At 40.3% G+C, this 13,636-nt stretch overlaps 1 protein-coding gene across 1 annotated transcript in view; it reads left to right on the plus strand.

The window, feature by feature from the left end:
- Window positions 1-13,636, plus strand: part of fmn2a (formin 2a) — a 39,844-nt gene continuing 26,208 nt past the window's right edge. The window contains exons 1-6 of the mRNA XM_063491234.1: window positions 1-47; window positions 2,108-4,388; window positions 6,423-6,586; window positions 9,855-10,007; window positions 11,112-11,956; window positions 12,479-12,620. Of these exons, the coding sequence (XP_063347304.1) occupies window positions 2,153-4,388; window positions 6,423-6,586; window positions 9,855-10,007; window positions 11,112-11,956; window positions 12,479-12,620 (3,540 nt within the window). The 5' untranslated portion in view covers window positions 1-47; window positions 2,108-2,152. The remainder of the gene's footprint in view (window positions 48-2,107; window positions 4,389-6,422; window positions 6,587-9,854; window positions 10,008-11,111; window positions 11,957-12,478; window positions 12,621-13,636) is intronic.

Consider the following 13,636-nt stretch of genomic DNA (forward strand, 5'->3'; position numbering starts at 1 on the left):
GTTTTCTTCAGTCAGTATTAAACCACCGAGGAGAATCCACCAGTCAGGCAAGTATGACATCTTTCATATTTGAAAATCTTTATAAAAGAAGTCATAGCATTTATCTTGTTTTTTTAATTTTACACTGTTTCATTTTTCCTAAACGGAATGTTGTAAGTTGAAACCTTGTTCTAGTTTTTGTCTTTTATGGATAGAAAAGTGATCTTTATAATTGGTGCTAGAAGGATAAATGTTAAATTTACTACACATAGACTTTAATCATTCTTCAGGCATGTGTCGATACAAGCTGATGAACACACAAGAAGAATCCATTTGGAAATAAAAATGTGGACACAATAACTTGTAACTGCACAGGAAATATTTGTCACCAGTCAATCGTAAACCTGTAAGTTGTGGACAAACCACCATATACCTACACTTTGGCTTAATCCATAATAAGTGTCTGATTTTTTTTAATTTATTTTCTTGATCGGTAGATGTGGGGTTTTTTTTGTTTTTTTTAGCCATACACTGCCAAAAAGTGACAAGAAAAATCCAACACCAATGCATTCAGTTAAACAGTAAATATTTGGATTTGAGAAACCTAAAATCATAGTCTTTTCACCAGATATTCTCCAACATGTTTTAGATAATTTCCCATAACTCGGCAGCCACATTAAACTGACTCTTTGATTAACTACTTCCGCTGGCATGCGCAGTATGACATGAGTATTTAGCTGTTTGTGATACAGTATATCTGTGTGTGGGGAAAAATGCAGAGTGAAAATTGGAGATCTCGAATGACCTGTCTGATCTACAATACTGTGCAAAAGTCTTGAGAGCCCACATTTCTCTATGTTTTGCTAGGAAGAAGATAAATTCATGCAGCAATTGAAAGTAGATAAGTCAAAAACCAGAGACTGTACAATTCTAACAAGCTTGAAAATGAATATATGGTATGATTTTTATTCTTCAATGAAGTCTGAGCTTTCTTAGGCAAGCCTTCTTTTAATTGATCCAAGTTAGGTGCGTTTGAATGATTGATAAGTTGTTGTAAAGTGGCTTAACCCTCTCAGGCTCAAATTAAGTTTTTGTTGCTAATGCACAACCAAGTCCTGCAGTGGTACTTCTGAGTAAAAAAAACTCATAAAATATGTATGTGGGGTAATCAGGTTGTGAGTTTTTAACTGTTGCAAATCGGCAACGCCTGCCTTGAGAGGGTTAACAGAGTAAAAACACATTCATCTTAAAATAGTCAGGTAAAATTACTGGACTGAAAACAAGCAACCAATACCCTATGAAAAACTTTGAAAGACCTCCAGAAAGCCTTAAGAACTGTTGCTCAAGAACACTTTGAAAAATTCTAAGAGAGTCTGGTTCATTGAAAGCAAAATCAAAAGAAATGAGTTGTGGTTCAAGACTTTTGCACAGTATTGTAGCTGTATGTCCGTGACAGTTCTCAGTCATCCAGATCATGGTGATCTAAGGAGCCTGGAAAGAAAAAAAGACTAGGCTTCTTTACGTTTCTTGAAGATGACAAATCTGGGACTCCACCGATTGGTCTTAGAACTGAAGAAGCTCCTCGGACGAGAGGTGAAACATCTTCAAGAAACTTAACGAATTCTAGTCGCTTTTTTTTCCCCCAAGCTCCTTAGATTATCATAGCTGTACCTTGAAATGAAAATTAGAGAAAATAATTGAGGTTATTATATACAAAATTGTAAGCATTTCATGGAAACAATAGACTTAAGTTGTATCTGTTCAACTTGGATGTTCACTGCCCTTTGATTTGTTCAGTCAAAATGACCCAGTGATGCTTCAATCATGTTGAGGTTCAGGATCTAGGGAGGTCAGTCCATGACTGGTAATATTCCACTGTTTTTTTTGTTTGTTTGTTTGTTTTTTTATGTTTACTTGTTTTGTTTGTTTTGTTTGTTTTTTTTAATCTAGGCAGGCCTTTACTGCATTGGTGGTGTGTTTGGCATAATTTTCATGCTGAAAAATTAAGCTGTTGCCAATCAGGCATTATGACTCATCTCAGAGCATATTGCCTTCCCTTTGCTATTTTTAAGCTAAGCTTAAATATACAGTAAATCAGTGTGAACTTGTTCTTCTCCCTTTACTTCAGCCTTTGTAGACAGGTGTTCTCTTGGATGAAACCAAAGCGAGCAGGATGCAAACCATAAAGACGGTGGAGACCCAAGTTCCCTTTCTAAAAGAGAGTTTCTTCACTACCACGTTCAAAGGCCGGCGGAAGAGCAGTGTTACCAATATCCTCCGTAAACAACAGCACTCTCTTCTTAATCAACAGCAGTGCATTTTAGAGCATCAGCCACACAGTCCTAAGCTCTTTCATTCTCCTCCAGTTGAAAATGGACCGGGGCAGCAAACCCCCCAGCATCAGCGACTTGCTCGCTCAACCAGCAGCCCGTTATGCAAGGCAGCTGAGAATGCAGATGGGGATAGAAAGGAGGAGCAAAAAGAGAGAAAGGCTCAGAATGCGAGAGAGGCTGAGCTGGAAAGGGGGGGAGAGGGAGCAGTGAGTGGTAGTGAGCCCGTGGCTGTCACTGCCAGTCTCCTCCTCCTTTCATCATCAGCATCAGCAGTGCTGGGGGAGCCAGCATCATCCTCACAGCTGCCGTTAACTGTGGTGGGCAGACAGCAGGGATTAGCTGGCTCTGAAAGGGCTCTGACCAACAGAGGACCGGCGGCAGCAGTAGCTCATGAGGAAGCCGAGCATGCCCAATCTCGACCCCAGCATCATGGCCTATTAGCCAAAGGTGTTCGTCTACTCAGGAACATGGGGAACCAGGAAGCAAAGCAGAAGAAAGGAGGAGCCAGTGGTGGACCAACAGGGGATGTTTCTTGTGATGGTGAGACAGAGGAGCGAGAAGTGGACAAAAAATCCAAAAAGTCCTACAATAAAACAAATAAAGGAGCAGGAGAACATGGTGGTAAGAAGAAATCAAAGTCTGAGTCAAAGGGTTCTGTGTTTTCTGGAATGAAGATCAGGAAGAGTTTATCCAAGGTGAAAGGGTTGTCTAAGGATGATATGTTGGAAGATGGGAGATCAGCACATGTTGGCAAAGCAGGGGTCGAGTCTGGTGCAGAGAAGAGCCTGTCAGCTGATGAGATGGGCATGCTGTCAGATGTCGAGGGGGATCTAACCCATTTGACTGCAGACAGCCACCAATCTATGGGCGATGAGACTGGCCGGAAGACAAGTTCAGGGTCAGATGCTGAACTCTACAGTTTTCACTCAGCGACTGAAAGTGAAGACCTGCTCTCTGATATCCAGCAGGCCATGAGAGACCAAGGTGTTGCCAGTGAAATTGTTACCAGACACTTATCTGAAGTGTCTGGTAACAATATGTCAACAATATGTAACAATATGTCGACTTTGGAGGGGAGCAAAGTTCCCGAGACTGGAATATCTCACCAACTATTTAATCTGGATGAAGACTGTTTCTCCCCACTTCTTGTTAGTGAAAGTGTACCTCAAGAACTGAATGATAAGTATAAGAAACTGGAGAATGAAAGGAGTGACATATCTATATCAAGAATTTCATCTGGTCCAGGGTCTCTGAGTGAGAGTGGTCCTTCATCTTCTGCTCCAGACACAGAGAGAAGCAGTGGCAGCCTTTTTCCAAAAACTAACAGCACTTACAGCTTTCAAGACACTACAGCCACCACCACCTCATATGAAAGTGCTGAGGAGCCCCAGGATGAACTGGAGAGCCTGTTTTTGACTCCACATCAGGGTCAAAGTAGTCAGGCTGTACTTGGCAAAAACACATCATGTGACCACTTAGATTCCATAATGGTAGGGACAGGGCCAACTGGTACTCAAAAAAGTGCAAGCAGCATGGACCTGTCTGTTGAGAGGGAGGATGAAGAAAGTGGTGGGCGGGATTTTCTGTCTCTGGAAAGGAGAAAGAATAGTCTGTCTATCAGCCACCTGATAACAGACAGTCCCCCTGTTTTTCAGCCTAGACGAAGATCATCAAACTCCCCCTCCACTGTCAAATTCTACCCACCAGTCCACCCTTCCTATATTAAGACCACCACCAGGCAGCTCACCTCTCCAGTTGGCTCCCCCATTACCAGTCCCCATGTGCCTCGGAAAACAGATCCCATCAGTGGATCACTGGAATCCAACAAGGTCCAAGGGTTTAGGAGACGCAAGCAGAGGTCCTGCTCCATAGCTGGGCCGCACAGTGTGTCTGCAGACTGGTCTGCTGAGGTTGATGAGCTTAGTGGAAGACATGATGATGGGGCCAAATTTCCAGATCAGGAGACCACAGAGAAGAGTTACACAGGTGGGACTTACTGGACGCTGGGCTCTAGGAGAGCACACTATGGAAAGCAGACGTCTGCTGCTCCAGTACCCTACCTGGATGTCTTCTCTGGTGAGTGATATATTAAACAACTGAAGTGAGCAATCAAAACAGGTTTCAAAAAACTTTAAAAGAAGGTAAAGAGAGAATATTAACCTTCCTCCCAAAACATAGGTGCCAATTTAGTGTAGCTGTCTTGTCTTTTAAATGCCCCATAATCTATTAGCCTCACTGCACTCATTCTGAATGGCATTTCTCCGAGAGACCTGTGTGAAAGTGAGCTACAAGACAATTTGTCCCTACTGAAGATATTTTGATTAACGTCAGTTTTTTTTTGTTTGTATCTTACTACAATCGAAATCAATGCCACAAAGGGATGACCTACATGTTTTGCAATACAAAGAAAAAGTAGAGAAAAACATAGAGAAAAACACAGAATATCAATAGCTTGACTTTTTAATTATATTCGTTTTGTGATTATTCTGCTATCACATTGGCACTAAAGTATCAGGAAGAAAATAATGAAGCATTTCAATTAAATATTTTAGTTATTTCATAATTTATTCCTGCTGGAGAAGTCTTAATGGATTGGATGTCACTCCTATTTGTTTGGCTCCTACCCTATTTAAGATTAGGCCATTACACAACCAATGATTATAGTAATTGCCTAGTAAGTTTAATTACTTACAAATTGCACTTTATATAAGTAAGTACACTAGAAATACTAAGGTTATTATTTTAAAATACAATACTTAATGAAAACCATAATAAAACCATGGGGTGTCTTTGAGATGCGTTGTCTCACTTTAATAAAAAAATGCCACTCTGTCCTCCTTACTATTGTGGAGCCTTTCAAGAGCTTAGCTGTTGTCTCCTGTCTTTGCCTGTGCTCATAAATCAGAGGACCGAATGACAATGCTGCCACCCACCCACGGCTATGTCATCCTCTGATTCCACTGGCTTAGATAAGAAGCACACACATACACAAACACAGTGGATGTTAAACTCATGTGACAGTTTTTCTGCAAGACAAAAATAAATCATGATGTTAAATCAATTTCTGTTTGCATCAGGTGAACTCGCTCCAAACAACAGAGGTACATAATGATCTGAATCCATATTAAAATGAACATTTTTGTGCCTGTGTGGCACTTCATATTTGCGAGACATATTTTGTCCCGTTTATGCTCACAAAGACTCAGTCTCTAACTAGTTTACCATTGCATGTGATACCAATCAGTGCAGTGAGGTTTACAGGTCACATGTACCCTTAAGGAGTGGAAGGAATGAGAAGAAAGATGGGAAACCATAGAAAACTCCAGCTTAATGTTTGAACAAGTGACGACAAATTCCCACTGACGGATAAAACAAAATCTACAGGAGCATGAGTCATGTCATGGCTTTTAATTGATTCGACACTGTCCCCTGTATCACATGGTTAAAAGAAATCATCCTGTTTTAGAATTGGTCTTCCTGCTGTAGCTGTGTGTTGTTTTGGGCTCAACAGTCCTCTGCTGTCACATTGTTGATATCCCCCACCACCCTTCAAACTCCATATAATTCCTGACATTAATTTCATTTTCAAGAAAATATGTCATTCCTTATGAAGTATAGAGATTTTGATACATTACTACATTTCTCACAGCTCAAACGTACTTTACAAACATGCGGACAGCCTACTTTATTTTCTGTATTTTATTCAAGAAGTAGAATTTATACATTCTGTAACCATGCTGTCAGCTTTAGCCCACCTTTTAGTTTTTTTCAAGCTATTCCAAAACTTTTTTTTTTCTGCCATTTGATAGTTCTTTGCACTTCACAATCAGCACCACCTCTCTTTTCACCCACGTGTAAATGGTGTGAATAGAGTTTACAAGTGTAGGTGTTTAATTATCACATCCTAAAATGAAAAATGTCTTTTACATTCTTTGGTCAGACTGACATGAGGTGTCTAACTACACAATTTTTCTCATCTTACCAAATATATATCTAAAAATAAATTTTAAAAATGTGTCTGTTCAAATTCATCTGAGTATCCTCCTCTAGCCTTGAAAATGGAGCTCTGTATCCCTCTATTCTTGCAGTGTCTGTCTTTTCTTTTCTCAGGTCGCGCTCTTTTGGACAGGCTGTGTATGCATCAAGGAGATGGGTCCTCCGAAGAGGATGTGAAAGAACTGTGTCAACGAATGCTTGTCCAGGGTCTCCTGCACCCCTTCAGCAACGGGCGTGCAGAGCTCCTTGGTGACAGTACTGTGTCACCAGTTTTTAATGTAAGACCTTTCTCTTCACTTTCACTTAGCACTTATTCTAAAAACTGACCACATATTCAGGGGTAGGTTCATTTTTAAACAAATATATAGTTTAGCTTTAAAACACTTTACACTTTAAAATGCTCGATCCACATTACAATAGCGCTAAAATAATTGGACTTAGGGTTTTTGTGGGGATGGAAATAACCCTTAAAGCTGGGCAGCTGTGTTTCATATTTCTATCTTTTCTACTTTCATAACAAACCACTGTCTAAAGATAGTATAACATGGGCTGGGATGCATATAAAAAGAATGTGTTAATGAGATAAATCACTAAGTAACTCTTATGTGCAGTAGAGAGAATGAATGCAGAGTGTGTGTTTCTGTATTCATTGTCTGACTATGATTCATCTGAGAGATTTCATTACCTGAAGAGCAGTGGTGTATGTAGAGAGGGTGACTATGTGGAAGTTGATTTCATGAATCTTTTATTTTCCACTCCAGTAAAGCTTTGCTCAGACCTAATTGCACATGCACATGCCTGCAGATTTTATCACAGCTACTGCTGGAGCCATTTCTGTCATGACTCCTTGCAGCTGAGCATGCAAATTAAGCTGTAAAATATGTGTAACTTGATGTACAATTTAAACTGCAACATATTTATCAACACATCAGCTCTTTGAAAATATAGGCCTGTTCAGTGTCTTTATGTTGCTACAAAATGACAATCATAAAATAAGTCATCAAGTCATCCACTGATAAACACTCGGATGACTTAAAAAGAAAAAGATTTTTTTAAACCTCACTAGCTGTGCCGCTTCATGGTTATCACATTGAGTTGTTCAGCATAATGTATACAGACATTTATGCCTCAGTCTTATGTCATGGCAGAGAATGAACCCCACTGGCTTTGCTGAGCCTCTAGTGACGCCATGAGGTTGGCTCTTTCAGTGACATTTCCCAACAACCAGTGGATGGATTGCTGTTAAATTTTCTACATACATTCACCCGAGAAGATTAATTTTAATGGTGTTAATTCTCCTGACTATTTCTATCCAGGTTTTTCACTTCCAGTGTAACATCTTATCATCTATGACATAGCTAGACCATTTTTAATTTTAATTTTTTTTAAAATTAATGGTACCTCGTAAATTTTAGTGATTCTCTAACTTTCCCACTAAACATTAACTGTATGGAGCTGTCTTGTCATTGTGAGCATGTTGCCAAGCTAATTTATATTTTCAGCTCAAAGCACTGCTGTATGAGCACATAATAACAAAGCAAATATAGTTGATGTAAATTCTTGGTCTTTTTTTTATCTGTCTAAAAACAAACAGTCAGGTCAGATTAGCTTTGGATTTTGCGCATTGGAACATCTCCTGCTGATGCACATGTGTGGACATATGTTGTATTTACTCATACGCACATAAAGGCAAAAGCAAGATTACTCGCCTGACAGTGCAAGCTCTTAAGCTGATTTATTAACATAAATGTAAATCTCTGGAATACAAACCGTCATCTGTTTGCATGCTGCATGGTCAAAGTAGGCCACAAACAAACAGACCTTTTCTTTTTTTTTTATCTTCAAACAATTCACTGTTGCATCAGCATGTTAAAGACACTTGTGGACACATACAAAAGGACAGCATGAGACATCCATGCTGAGGCTTTTCCTTGCATAGCTGGATTATTATTCCCTCTGACATTCATTCAGTCCCACAAATGCACATAAATGCACGCACACATACATTTGTGCTTGTGTAGACCATCTGCTGACCGTGTTATGTAAGAACTCCACGTGCCTTGGGCTCAGGCTGCTCTTCCTGAGCAAAAAGCTCACCATGTCAGGATTGGACAGAATTGTCCCTGCTCTGCATACTTCTTCAGTCTGAGGCTTGGCCTGGAGTCATGTATTATTCAGCTTGACCATGAATAACCTTTGTTGTTGTCATTCAGAGTGCAGATTTCATTTTTTAGGGCTTTCTATCTTAAAGCTAATCTCCTTTTGAAATTAAATCATCAGTCTGTCTTTGCTGTTCTGGAACCTTTTCACTTAAGCCCCTTAATATATCAGACCATTATGCTCTTTCCCTTTTAAAGTTGCTCTTCATCTTGAAATCAGTTATTTACTGCACCGACTGTTTTTTTTTTCTTCCTTTTTACACCTCTTTCCTTTTACTTCTTTCTTTCATCTCCTGTTTGCCCTCCACTGTTCTACCTAAATATGGCATTGCATCCAATTTGGTGGAGACAGCAAATGTATCACTTGCGTGTTTCTTGTTCAGCATATGCCCTGAATTATATACTCCAATCAGCCTCATTCATCACAAAAATGGGGCTTGATAATAATGAGTGTCTAAGAACTCTGAACATATGCTGTCCTTTGTGCTTGGCAAAACATTGCTTAGTTGATAAATTTCTGTTGCCGTTGCAAGAGTTTACATCGATCTCGCTCTGCAGGTCAGGTTACCACAGTGACCAGCTAATGCTGACGTACAATATTAATATACTGCAGTATAGGGGCACTTCTGAAAAGAGTTGCCATTTATGCTCTCATAAGATTGGCAAAAATAAGTAGAGTGCGATCTATCTGTTCATAGCCTTGCTATTTCACTTATACTAGTATCAAAAAAAGAGTTGTGGTAGGTTTTGTAATGATACATACTTGGAATGAGAAAATGGAAAGCACCTGAATGCTCTGAAATATCAAAATTTAAAAAAGAAAAGAAAAAGCGGAATAATTTGTACAACTCCATCTTTGCAAAACAAAGCAAGCACTTGACACATATTTACCCTCACATTGAGTACTTTTAATCTGAGCCTCTTTAAGAGTTGTTTTAGGGTAGCCATCATTGTGTTGGGTGTTGACTTAAGAGTCATTGAAATAAATACTGTTAAATAATATAAATACAAATGTATTTAATTTCAGTAGCCTCCAGCTGCTCTTTGTCTAAAGTGATTAAATATATTTATGGAGCATGCCTTGTTGTACATTTAGGAGATTAAGCGTTTTTCACCATGACCAGAAACCATATTGGAATATTGGAACAGTAAGAGAGTCAATTGTAGCTTAGCGTTTTTATTTGCCATGGAGACTGACAGACTACTGGCAGCTGTGATTAGACTGAGAGCTTTTTTGACATTTAACAGGAATATTAAGAAACATGTTTCTTAGATGTTCAACGTTGTAGTGCTTTTAATACTTCTGTGTTTACTGACCTTTTATCTTTTGACTTACTGACCTTGTGTCTGATATTATAAACTTTCTGGTTTTATAACTTGTGTTCAGGAAGAGCAGCTGTACACCTGGGCATCTGTAGGCTTGCCAGTGTCTCCTTACCTTTGGGAACTCTATGGGGGAGCAACCACAGGCAGGGTACAGAGCTTGAGATCCTCTTTCCATCAATCATCAGCCAAAACACCAGGTGCTCCACAAGTTCAGGTTGGTTAAGTCTTCTCTTTAGTGTTAAATATCTGACAGCTGTTTTTTGTCCTGCCTGCAGAGAAAGGAAAGTGTATAAACTTAACAGCTTTATTAGATTAAATTCAAATGTCTTCTCTTTACAAAGTCAAAGTGTGTTTCTTGCTGACTGATATATTCACTGCATATGCGTGTGTCTGAAAGGTAACATTTACCCAATATAACCTTTTTAAAAATTACCATTGTAATATAATTCATGATTATAAACCAAACGCACACAAAAAAAGACTTGAAAATGGTGCACACAGTTGAGTAAAAGTCTAGAAGAGACTAAGCTTGATTATAATATTTTGCTGTTCCTTCTTAAATTTCTATTTTCTGTATTTAACACCTTTGGTACAAAAAAATATACAGGATGTTGTGAAACTGCTTTAAAAATGAACAATGGAAAATTTGAATTTCAGTGTGCAAAACAGCAAAGAAATGAATACCGAGGGATAGAAACCCATTTAGTCTATGCAGGACTGACAAACATGGAAAGATATAATTACTGAACTTTGTATCTGATACATATATATTTGACCTGTATTTTAAATCTGTAATATTATTACCCACATGAATTTAGCTGTGAGTTTTTCCTTGGCCACCAGAGGTCAGACTTGTGTTGAAAGTACTGTGAAACAATCACACGAATCCTCCCCGTTTCCTAGAAAAGTAAAAAATAAATAAATAAATAGAGGACCATACTGTCTAAATATTCTCCTTGCAATTCAACAAGGCGACTACAACTGGAGAATGTGTACTAGCAGACAAAACCCTCCTCATGTGAGGCCTACTGAGACTCACTGTCTCTGGGGTCAAATCTCTGGTATCCCCTCATCCCTATTCTAACCAATGTGGAGCCAGAGGTCTGACAGAGTCTAGACATGATGGACTTGGTTGACCCTTCTTAAGCTCATAGTTCTGTCACTAAGCTGCCTGAGTTGTGACACTTTTTTTCCCCACTGTTTATGTAATTGAATGATAATGTGCCTAAGATTTAACATCAAATTTTATGTTCTCCTACAATAATATATTATATTTATACAATTTATTTATGTATGTGTTTATTTGGTTCACTGACAGACAGAATGCAGCAAGTTGAAGTCAGGTCAGTCATCCTCTGAGGATGAAAGCAGTCTCATCCCACTGCTGGAGAGGACCATTGATGACCTGCGGATTAAGATAGCTGTGTTGCAAGGCCAGCAGGCCTCCCTGGCAAAGGGCATCAGGGATAATATGGGAGCTCTGGGCAACGGTCACCACAAGGCCTCACAGATAAAAGGAGGACGATTGGGGAAGATGAGCCAGGAGGTGTCTATCCAGACCTCGCCTGTGGAAGAGGGATTTAAGTTTGATGTGCCTTTGAATGGACGGTCTAGCAGCACGCCGTCCTCCATTTCACCCTCCATCGTCAAATCTTCAGAAGGCTTTGCCTGCACGTGCCAGCAGAGGCAGCAGAGCAGCATCCAGTCAGGTCTTCCTCCCCCTACAGTCTCTGGGGTTATGTCCCAACCACCACCACCTCCTCCTCCACCACCACCACCTTTACCAGGGGGTTCCGCTGCACCTCCACCTCCACCACCACCCCCACCCTTACCCGGGCTTGGACCTTGTTTCCCACCACCACCACCACTTCCATCAGGTACCGGAGCTCCGCCACCTCCTCCACCTCCTCCACCCCTGCCTGGTTTCGGACCTCCACCCCCACCACCTCCTCCACCACCGGGCATGGGCCCTCCCCCACCACCCCCTCCTCCAGGAATGGGCCCCCCTCCTCCACCCCCACCTCCTGGCTTTGGGCCCCCGCCACCACCAGGCCCCATGCCTTCCATGATGATCCAGGAAGCTGACCCTGCCAAGGCTATGATAGAACCCCCCAAGCCAATGAAGCCACTCTACTGGACCCGCATACAGCTGCATGCTAAAAAGTAAGGATATGCTGTAGAAAGTGAAGATAGATATGGATCATTTGCACAAAGGTATTCTCTGAACAGTAGAGATTTGAGAGGAAGCTTGTCCACTTAAGATAAAGATCGACCACATGCTGTGACTGCAATAGACATGCTAGCTTTGTGGAAAATGAAAGTGATGCAAGCCAGGCATTGTGGTCAGCAGAGAAATGACTTGAACCAGGTTTTCTTTCCTTATTAAGGCTTGGAAAACTGTGGTGGAACAAACCTCTAGAAACGGAGAGCTTGCTTTACGAGCAAGTGAGGAACTCAACCCAGAATTATAAATGCCATTTGGTGGCTAATGAATTTGGCAGTAACTGATTTTGGATTTTTATTCTCCAAAAAATAACAAATTAGTACTTGTAGAACTGCACAGGGCAAAAACATGCCTTTTAAAAAAAAAACACAAATTACACTATAAAGTTCTAATTTGCTGTCAATCAAAAAAAATGGCTCTCCTACTTACACTGTAAATAATTCCTCCCCCTTCATCTTTAGACATACTGGCTCACTGGTGTGGGAGAAAATTGAGGAACCAACTGTGGATTTTGAAGAATTTGTGGAGCTATTTTCCAAAAGCACTGTCAAGGAGAAGAAGAAGCCAATTTCAGACACAATCAGCAAGTCGAAGGCCAAGCAGGTATGATATGTTATGTTACGCTCATGTGTTTGCATATATACTGATATATTTGCTTAGGCAAGTGTGTGTGTATTTGTATATTTATGCATGCATATTTTTGCTTCTCCCCCTTGGGGTCACTACGTTTGGCTTTCTTCAGGGTTTTCCTGTCCGCACTTTTACTCCAGTGATGGCTGTTCCTTTCCATTTCTCATCACTGTTGTCTCCCATTTACTTTGAGTGACAGAAGGAAATGCTACAGCCAGACAGTTATTATGTGGTGTGAGCTCTGGCTCCCACCCGACTCCCCTTGTGACCATCCAGTGGCATCAAGCCAATGTCTCGCGTGCGGTGAGGAAACCTCACGACGGTGATGACTGCTCGGAGAGAGAGGGAGTGGGAAGGGGAGAGGGGAAAACGGGAGGGAGTGAGAAGCGTGGGAGTTGTATTTCATGATGTGGTTCCTCCCATTGTGCTTTCTGTATGACTGAGTTTAATAGTCAGACTGTTTCCCTCCCAAGTGTCCTTTATGTCACTCCATCAATCAGCAAGGCAAACATTTGATCTACAATTTAAGGCTCTTTTGGTTAAGAGTTTTATGATAATGTACTATTCAGCTAAATTATGTATCTAAAACACAAATAATGTTGCACAAGGGACGGAAGTTTCACCCCTCTAATTGAGACCCTGTAGAATCACCAGGCAGTTTCTGCTGAAATGATATGTTGGTCCCAAGCATAGACACTGGCGGGAAATATTCTTAAGTTATGGGAAGGGATCAATTGGAATTTGATACCAAAATCTAAAACTTTCTTCCAAAAGGTTTCTAGTTGATTGAAAGTACAACTAGAACAAATGTCGAACAGCTTTACTCTTAACAAAAAGCTTCTTCTTCTACTTCTTCTACGACTTATATTTCCCTATTTGGTTTTCATCATTTCAAATTTGAATCTTCAAAGTTCATAGGAAGTACTATCTAACTGTAGAGTACTCCATAATTACACAGCTATAGACTTTATATTTACATCAAAAGTGTG

This window comes from Pelmatolapia mariae, linkage group LG13, assembly GCF_036321145.2.
Source record: "Pelmatolapia mariae isolate MD_Pm_ZW linkage group LG13, Pm_UMD_F_2, whole genome shotgun sequence".
In the NCBI taxonomy this organism is placed as follows: domain Eukaryota; kingdom Metazoa; phylum Chordata; class Actinopteri; order Cichliformes; family Cichlidae; genus Pelmatolapia; species Pelmatolapia mariae.